At 45.5% G+C, this 9,446-nt stretch overlaps 1 protein-coding gene across 2 annotated transcripts; it reads right to left on the minus strand.

Moving 5' to 3' along the window:
• Positions 1–1,627: 1,627 nt before the first annotated feature.
• On the minus strand, positions 1,628–8,398 carry TNFRSF1A (tumor necrosis factor receptor superfamily, member 1A). Of its 2 annotated transcripts, none has more exons than XM_010567478.1 (9): positions 8,203–8,398; positions 7,764–7,892; positions 7,295–7,438; positions 5,596–5,677; positions 5,200–5,267; positions 4,864–4,986; positions 4,471–4,508; positions 3,543–3,702; positions 1,628–2,974 (listed from the first exon to the last, which is right to left on the minus strand). In XM_010567478.1, the coding sequence occupies exons 1-9, from the start codon at positions 8,375–8,377 to the stop codon at positions 2,673–2,675; spliced, it is 1,221 nt and encodes a 406-aa protein (XP_010565780.1). In that variant the 5' UTR covers positions 8,378–8,398; the 3' UTR covers positions 1,628–2,672. The 2 variants fall into 2 exon arrangements, with proteins under 2 accessions (XP_010565780.1, XP_010565779.1); XM_010567477.1 differs by having other exon boundaries at positions 5,200–5,330.
• Between the last annotated feature and the right edge of the window lie 1,048 nt (positions 8,399–9,446).

The following is a 9,446-nucleotide window of genomic DNA, read 5'->3' on the forward strand; positions in this document are numbered from 1 at the left end:
GCCGCGCCGCCCGCCCAGCTCCCGGCGAGCCCCGCGGCGCCTTGGGGCGTACCAAAGTGCGGCAGGCGCGGGGGGGCGAGGGCGGCAAGCGGGTGTCGGACCGCTCAAACCATCGCCCAGCGCGGTGACGGGGGAGCGGCTGCTGCGGTGGGTGGGAGTCGGGCGAGTAGAGATTTATATTTTAAAATATAAATGGTTTATATACGGGCGTCAGCGCCTCCGAGTTAGAGACTGAATGAGTCATAAAGACCCCAAAAATAAAATAAGAAAAAGCCCCAAACCTACGGCTCCAAGGTCGGTTTTTCTGGCGGCCGCTCGGTCCAGGCTCAGACCCCGCAGGACGAGGAGTCTCTGCTTTTACTGTTACCTGCCCAGGTCACCTTCCTCACCGCGACGAGATCTTCAACGGTCTCTGAAACGCCTCGTAGTCACGGATTTCTGTGTAATTGATGCGGTGCATGAAGTCACCGGTGACGGAGCAGCAGCCCGTGGCCGGCTGTTCACCTGCCTGTGGCTTCCCTTGCAGAGTGAACTTTAAAAACACCTGGATTTTAAATGAGCGATTACACAGTAAAAAAACCCAAACAAACACCAAAACCAATTCTTAACTGTCACACCTGGAAAGGATTTCTGATTATTTCCCCACTTTAAGCAGTTACACATCTACAGTAATCATTATACTGCTGTGCTTCTTGAACACAAATTGTGAAAGTGTATTACAATGAGTTTTGTACCATCTCCCTTGAAAAAAAAAAAAAAAAAAATCAGCCTCAGTTAAAATACCATGTGGGCATAGCAAAACAAAGCCTCAAGCTGGGAATTAAAACTGACTTCAGCTCCTGGCTTTGCCACAGACTGACGTGAACTTCCAAGTTTCGAGCTTTCTCAGCGGTGGAGTAGGAGCTGTCCTTACTGCCGTAACACGGTGCTTTGGTTCCTCAGACAAAAACACGCTTCTGTAAGATCAGCATTAAAGTATAATCTATTATTATTCTTTTATTTAAAAGATAATTTCCTCTTTAAAAAGCCACATACAAATCAAAATTACTCATGGTATGTTGTTTAAAAATTCACTTTAACTATGCTAGCGTGCCCTTTGACTCTTGAATATCTGAGAAGACCTGCAACCGGATTTCATTTCAGTCCTACTTCCTGACCTCAGCCAGCTTCCTGTGACTTGAGGGCAGCTAAACTGTACATACAAAAGTTCATAAAACTTGACTTTTAAGAAAAATTTCATCAGACCATCAAGCCACTCATTCCTGCAGCCCACTCTTGCCACATCTGCAAGTTATTCCCCTTTCTCTGCCCCCACCCACAGAAGAGAAGCCAATATGGACAAAACCAGACCAGAGGCAGAGGTAAAAATATGAATTTTAATTCAGAGCATTTAGTGTATTTACAATAGAAAGTTTCTCTCTGGTCAAGGGACAAGAGACTAAAAAAAAAAAATATAAAAAAATCCACGTTACAAATGTGTGGACAACCTGCACCTGATGCAGGCTAATTGATTTTTGCTACTTCTGCTTCACCCAGGGTACTACCTGTGGGAAAGTGATGGTGGGAGCCTGGAGACAGTACCAATGGCTCTCACACCCAAGTAGCAATCACAGAATGCAGTCCAGAAAGTAGTGTGAAGTTATTCAACAGTTGCTAAAATACATATATATATATATATATGTACACATACACAGTCCCATTTGCAGTTAGATCAGATTCAGCAAATTGTTCAGAGATAGACAAGCAGGTAGACACAAGCCTACTGACCTGTGTGTGAGCATAGATTTGCAGAGGCACTCACACTACCACCCTTCTGAGCACCACGCTTCTCACCCAGACACACGCACGCATTCCTTGCCCCTCTGCACTTGGACAAACACACTGGCAGGTATTTTGTTAATGCTATCTTACATCATTTCTAGGCATGGAAAACAAAAACTTGAGAAAAAAGCACCAACCCTCTCATCTGACTCACTGGCTCAGAATCCTTATTCCTCTTGAACCTGAGGGAAGTGGGGTTGTGGAAAGGATAACATCCTCCCATTTCTCACTGAGCCTCCACTTCTGAATCTCCATGACTCTTTTGCCACAGCGATAACTAGTTGATACCAAAAGGGGGCAATCCTCTCCTGCTCCCAGGAACAGGCACATCCTCCCACCGCTTCCCTTGAGTCAGATGAAGCAATCAAAGGGCTGCAATGTGAGCCAGTTCAACTGTCTGATCTTGCAGAAAAACAGATCTGCAAAAAGCGAGTACTTTGCCATCTCAACAGCCAGCTTAACCAAGTCACCCTACAAGTTTACCCACCGCATGGTGGGTGGAGCACCTGTTTCAGCAACAACTTGTCCATAGAGCAGCTGATCTATCAAGTCACTCTGAGCTCCTGTTTTCATCTTGTTCAGAGTCCACACACCACTTCCTTTACAAGGTGCTTTCCCTCCTTGGGAAAGGAGTTGTTGCAGAGGTCTGTCATGGCTTAAAGGTGTTGAACTACATGGTGGTTGAGAAGCAAACCTCAGCCTTCCTCCAGCATAAATCTGCTCTGCCTCCAACAAACCCAGCTAAGAAGTGTTAGAAAGATAGGGAGGTATGGGAAAAGGAAGACAGAAAAGGAAGGGAGCTATGGTCCTCTCTTGAGAGTCATAGTAAGGGCAACTAAAGCAGAAATAGATTAAAGATGGCTGTGGAGGCTGCAAGGTTGAGGAGAGTTCTGGTTTAGCAGAGCCTCTTGAATAGCTTCACTGCAGCCACTCAGCTCCATCTGGTTGAGAACACAGCTGATGTGCTCCACAGTTGCAGCATGGCCCATGCGCAGTTTCCACAGTCTGAGCATTTCATACTGGGCATCTCGTAAACGCCGATGCTCCATCTCAATTCGCTCTAGATCATAGTCACTCAGACCCAGACGCCTCACAAACTCTTTCCACCGAGATGGTGGTACATGATCCACCACAGTGTAGAGAATAGCAGGATCTGTGAAAAGAGAAGAAATAAAGCGTGAGAACCAAGATTCTGCAGCCTCAAGGAGAATGCAAATAATGCAGGGCTGGATGGTGCCCTGGGATAGTGCATTGCCCCCTCCTGTTCAGGTCTTCTACAGAGTAGTCACACAAACTCCTGTGATGTCCAGACTTGCTCTTAGCCCTCGAAAATCAATGGGAATGCTTCCATATGCTCTTGTGTAAGGTTATGAGCAGAGCTGAGCATGCACGCTTAGGGCCTTGCTGCCACACATTCCTGCAAAAGGAATGCTCTGGGTCATCATCCCAGAGGCATTAAGACTGACAGCATGTCGCCACATACAACAATCCATTTTGCTGGTAGGGAAAAGAGACAACAGAAAGGCCTTGCATAGATAGTTAGTATGTACAGCCTCACAGGCTTTGGGCATGCTTCTGCCTTTGTACTGTGCCATGCATGAAGTATACACACAGGTCATGCACACTGGGTAAGGTCTGTCCAACATCCTCCTAGCCGCACCTCCATAATCAGGTTCTCATTTGTCTGGGGAAGGAGGGAAGGACAGGGGAGTTTCACTTACTGTCTGGAAGCTGTGTCCTCCTGGCAGGTCTGACACAGTCTGGTAGCTCATGTGAACTTTGCGGCAGAGGTGCAGGTGGTGGTGTTGCATTCACTGACAATTCCATTTCCTTCTGGGACTCAGGAAGAAGGATGGAAATTTCACTTCTTTTTACCTCAACCTGAAAGACACATTTTCTTAGTCCTGAATCACCCGCAGCAGCACAATACACCTGTCTCCTGCAAGGAACCACTAGTTTTATATAGTAAAATTTATCTAAGATAGGTGGGGAGCAGGTGCTGAGGTGTTAGCTCTTCCTATATGCTTTGTCTGAGCAGAAGGCACCAAACATTTCTTTCCAGCAGAACCCAAGGAGTTTAACTCTCTCTTGGCATCAAAAAACAGTAGTCTGGAAAAAATATTTCTTTACAAAATCATGTAAGGCTGGGACCCGAAATCACCACCATTCTAGAAGCTCCACGTGCCACCTTTCTCATCAGCCTTCTCTGTAAGGCTGTGGAAACCCCATCTCAGCTACTGCTTGGGCCCTCTTAACTGCAGAACAACATTGGACCTTAGAGAACACTGTGGAGCAGCACCAAGAGGCTTGTGTGGTCAAGACCTCAAGTAAAATTAGTTAAATCCTCCAAGCTTGGGGTATATAGGGAGAAAAGGGGATTAAGGACCAGCTATCTGAAAAAAATGCATCCAGAAAGAAAAAAAAGAAAAAAGCCAGGAGTTTGAAAAGCATCCACTAGAAGAGGGGAAGTAAAATGTTAATGGCTCCACCCTCTACAGGAAAAGACTTCTGAATTAAACAGCCCTATTACTCAGCTCATTTGAAAATACAAGGCCTAAAAACAGCCCATGTGGAAAAATGTTACTCTGGATCCCAGGCTAACATAGTTGAAAGCGGAAAGAAAGCTCTTACACCCATCATCTTGCTTACCTCAGGTACTGGCTCCTTGGTTGTCTGTGGCAAAGAAACTTTAAAGAAAAAAAAAAAAAGAAAAGAAAGCAGAAATTATTTTCACTTCCTCACATCCCAGAGAAAACAGGAAAGCAGCTATTCGCAATCCTACCCTCAAAAAGGTTTTATAGCAAAATGCACATCTCCCAGCCATGAGCTCACACGCGCTTCCAGTCACAGCTACTGGCGTGGATGCAGAGTTGTAAGAACTGCACCAATAAGCTTAGCTGTCAAGTTCTCATGTTCCGCTGGCCTTGCAGCAAAGCCCAGTAACAGGATTCCACTTTTCCCCTCACACACGTGTAAATACACAAACACACAGAGGATGATGTCTATCCCCATTAATATCACTGCATATGCTGCTGTACTCACCACAGGAGTAGAAAGATGATGCTATCCCATTTTTCTGGACCAGCTTCACTATTTTATTTACAATGTAGAGGACAGAAATAACTCCAAATATTGCAACGATGATGCCAAGGACAAGGCTCCCATCTAGTCAAAAGGAAGAGGGCAAATGAGTGAGTGACTGAGAAAGGAGGAGGTAAGTGCTAGAAGAAGAACAGCAAGTGAAGACGTGCAGATGGTAGGGAGAAAAAGAATAATGGTTTGAGAGAGTGGAGAAAATAACACTTTACAAAAGGCATTAACAGAACAAAAGCCCACACTGAAAAGATTCCACTGTCTCTCAGTTCCCCCAGTACTCACTCAGCCCAGACGGAGTAGGTGAGGTAGTCACTGGGCTATGACACTGCAAGCATTCTTCTCCAATGCAGCTGAAAGAGCGAATCAGAGAGGAGAGCACGCATGAAATGAAGCACCAGTCATTTGTGACAATCCTAAGTAACAGACAAGTCAAGATGAGCCTGCAAAGCAGAGCAATGCAGTGTGGCTAGTGACTTTGGGTTCTTAAGTGGGCTGACGCCTACACGGAGAAGACTGAGGGTGGCAGAGGGGAAGACTCAATTGCCCTAGAAAGGCAGAATGTTGTAAAGTTATGTCAAGATGGACAGAGCCCTGAGAAAAAAATTTCCTCCCCCTGTGGGGCTTGTGTCTACTGTGTCTCCTACTCAGTGGAGGGGCATACAGAGAAAAAAAGCTCACCTGTTGCAAGGCTTGCAAACATTACTAAGTGTCAGGAAGAATCGAGGCTTACACCTGCAAATTGTGTCTCTGTTCTTTGAGCCTGTAAAGAAAAGAAGAAACTGTTGCCATAAACTGGACAGAGAAGAAAACAAAAGGAGAAAAATCCACTGCAAGATGGGTGGGAGATTATCCCTCTTTGAGCCTGGAGAACTGCTACTGAAGAAGAGAAAAAGGATTCGGTCTACGTTTGAGGACAGGGTTGAGGGAGGATAAAAATAATAAAAAATAAGGGTACCACTGTCCTGGTAGGTGAGGGACCTCTGTAGAGGCTTGGAAAGGGACTAAAATTACAGTGCAGCTGAAATTGGTCTAGTGGATAATGACAGTTCCAGTGCAAAAGCAGGGAAAGTCACTCAAGTTCAAGCACGAGAGGAAGGTGAAATCACATTAGTCAGGCAAAGATGAGGGAGAAGTGGTCCCTGAGCAGCTGAGACTGGTGAGGAAGTCAGTTCAGGGCAGGGAGAAATCACTTCAAGCCATGGGACACACATCCACTCTTATGATCTGCTATGCTGTGAGTGGAAGGGGTAAGAAATGAAAGAGCTATTGCTTCTAAGCAAGTCACAGTATGGAGACTGAGTAAAACAGGTGTGGGGAGGAGCAGACAAGAATAGTGATGGAAGGACATAAAGTTGCATGAGGGGAGGGAAGTAGGTACTAGAACAAGCAGCGTGCATTCTGTGGCAAATGAGGGACAGGACTAAAACAGTTCAATGTCAGCCAAGAGGGAAGGAAATTGCTCAAGGGCAGTGTACGATGATGACCCTTGAGGATAGGTGTAAGCGTAGAAACTGTGACAGAAGAAGATTACTAAGCACCAGAGGGAAAGCATTCACCAGCAAGACAGCAAACCTCACACTAGGCAGGGTAGGAGAAAGGAAAGGGACCAGAAGAAGCAGAATTTGCGCAGAAGAGGGGATAGCTTTAGGACAACAAGGTAAGGAGTATTTAAGGGACATGAACAGAATTAGCCTACAGCACAAAGTGGAGGGCGGCAAGCAGTATTTGGTTAAAATCTCCGATTCCTGACTGGAGATGAGGGAGCTTGGGACAACTAACATGGGTACTTCTCCCAAACACCTGCACCATCCCCAGGTCCCACCCAATGCCACTGGGTACAGTTCAGCATCACCTGAGCAGCTATTTACTTTAAAACACTGCATAGTACACTGTGGTGGTTCAGCAACTGACTGACAAGCAGTTCAGCTGGGCACTGGAACCAGTGGTATTTTCAGCCATTGTACTCAAAGTGCTTCCAGCAGTTGGTGAGGGAAATGCAACGAGCATCAGGAGAAATATCCACACAAAGACAAAAAAAGAAGGTAAGGGGGAAACCTGCTCTAGAGCATAAAGAGCTTGCTTCAGTACACGCAAGGCAGACGTACCAAAGATAAGTAGAAAATACCTCCTCACAACAGCCAAAACCGAGAAACCATTCAAGGGCAAAAGGAAGGTAGAAACTGTGAGACAAAACAGGAATCATTGCCAAGGCAGGCAAAAAATGGCAGCCTTTCTGGGGAAAGGGGGCAGGCAAACCCAAGAGTTGTTCCAAAACTACAATCACTTCAGGGCAAGGCGCTGCAGTGTGTCAGAAAGTGGACAGAGGGCTGTTATTGTCTACCCTAGTACAGTATGTCCATATCCATGCCATACTCACAGTTGGCAATAATCCCATTGACACACGAGCTGCAGTTCCTACACTGGAAGAGATCGGACAGGCCAATCTGATATTGATTCTTCCGACAGCCACATACGGTATCTTGCTTTGGGCTGCAAGGGGTCTCTACTATCTGCTGGAATTCTGAGGAGGGGAAAAAAAAAAAAAAAAAAAAAGAAGCAATTATTCCAACCTCTTCCCTCACCTGCAGCTGAGGGCACTGTTATGATGACACATACTGTTACCCCCTAATCTTCCCAGAGAAAGGCCCAAAAGGCCTGCAAACTGTGTCTCAGACTGTAGTAATTTGGTAACTCTTATTCCTGCTGTCCCCAATCCCTTCCCATACACTGTCCCTCTGCCCATTCAATGGCTTACTTTCCCAAGCTTCCTCACTCACCTTACCATGCCCTCCAGCCCCCCACCCACAACTACCACCCATTTTCCTCAAGTCCTGTAGATAACTCACCTGTACGGCAACGTGTACACTGGAAGCATTTAGACATGGTGTTATCAACAGCTGTGAATGTGCCATTAGCACACGGAAGACAGACAGGTGCCTGGTCAGGCCGATCACAGTCTTTTGCCTTGTAGGTACCTGCAAGAAAATCACTTAACAGAGCTCTGACAGGAAAGCAAATGTGTTGTCTTAAGGAGCATGGGAGTCACAAATTCCTCAGAGAAACTCTGGAGGTGGTTGTGTAGGGACTGAGGATGCTTCCTCTCACCAGCATGAAGGACAGTGACAGCCCAAAAGAAGAGACAAGGAATAAGAATTCATCTGGGCTGTGATAGCTACCAAAGAAAGGGAGCACTGACGCAGCTGAAGGACAGAGACAGTTTCAGAGTGCAGGACAGGGAAATACCTCTAAGGTGAAGGTCACTATTACTGTACTTATTGTACATACCTGCATGGCACCTCATGCAGCAGTGGGTCTCTCTGGGATGTAGGTATTGTCCTAGTTGACACTGCACCAGCCTCTTTTCTCTCCTCAAGGAGTTAGAGTGGTCTCTTCCATCCAAAGCTACGCGATGGACTTGCAGTGTATATGGCACTGGAGCAATTTCTACAGATTCCTTCATCAACACACAGATGAATGTTAGGATAACCTGCAAATAGAGGGAAAGGGAGAGAGAGGGAAAGAAAGAGGGAGAGAAACAAGGTGAGAAAACATCATATCCCCTGGCAGACTGTACAGCTGACTTCAGCACTTACAATTAAATTTTATTATAACAGTGAGTTCAGTTGACTTGACCAATTCTGGTATTAGGACCTTCCACTGACAAAAGCGTGGGGGGAGATTATTTACCCCAAAAAATCCCGACATACCCATGCCTGTCATCTGTGTTATTAATATGCCATACAATGGTCTCTATGACAAACTGGCTGTATATAAAGCAAATACTTTTTGTGATGTGCAATTTATAGATGGAATGCCTTGAAAATGCTGCAGCTTGCAAGAAAGTTATTCAAGAGCAAAGGAATGTTTCTATTAAGGAAGGCAGTAAGACTGCCCGTCTAGAAAAAGTTCCAGAGAGAAGAATGCATCAAGTACTTGCAGTTCTAATGAAGAAATAAACCAGATGGGAAGTTTGGAATAAGAAGGCAGAGGAGGATCTCACTGATGCAAAGTACAGAAAAGCTTCCAAAACTCCTCCTGAGCAAGCCAGCCCTAGAAACGTGGGAAAGTTTGGTTTTCAACTTCTCCCCATTAAATGTACATTCTTCCTTTTAAACTGCAGCTGTTAACACTCAGTCTGAACAGCCTGCCACAAAAATGTGCACTTATTTCTTTAATTCCTGTAAGATTTACTTGCTAATTTTCATTTTGAAGATCATTGCTGTCAAGAATTTTAATGGAAATACTAAGACTGGCATGACTGCAGCATGACTGTAAGAGAACGTGAGCGTGTGTATACACACAAGTACACACACGGGAAGGAACAGCAGAACAAAGGGTTAAGAGAACAGCCCGTACCAGTAATGAAGGACACCATTCCCTGGATATTGTTTTCAGGACACTATTCCCAGCAGCAAAATTGAGAAATGTGCTGTTTATGTCATGGCCAAAAGGTCTACACTGTGGTAAGAAACAGCATAAATGACTCATCAGCAAAAGACCCTGCACCAGGAGGATGGTAACAAGATGGT

This window comes from Haliaeetus leucocephalus, unplaced genomic scaffold (genome assembly GCF_000737465.1).
Source record: "Haliaeetus leucocephalus isolate CR32 unplaced genomic scaffold, Haliaeetus_leucocephalus-4.0 Scaffold228, whole genome shotgun sequence".
NCBI classification, from domain to species: domain Eukaryota; kingdom Metazoa; phylum Chordata; class Aves; order Accipitriformes; family Accipitridae; genus Haliaeetus; species Haliaeetus leucocephalus.

Coding starts and splice junctions, on each gene's coding strand:
- TNFRSF1A (XM_010567477.1), bottom strand. CDS start 8,377: ATGAAGGAATCTGTAGAAATTGCTCCAGTGCCATATACACTGCAAGTC. Junction 7,439..7,763: donor GTGTACACGTTGCCGTACAG/GTGAGTTATCTA, acceptor TCCCCTCCTCAG/AATTCCAGCAGATAGTAGAG. Junction 4,509..4,863: donor ATCATCTTTCTACTCCTGTG/GTGAGTACAGCA, acceptor TTTTCTTTAAAG/TTTCTTTGCCACAGACAACC.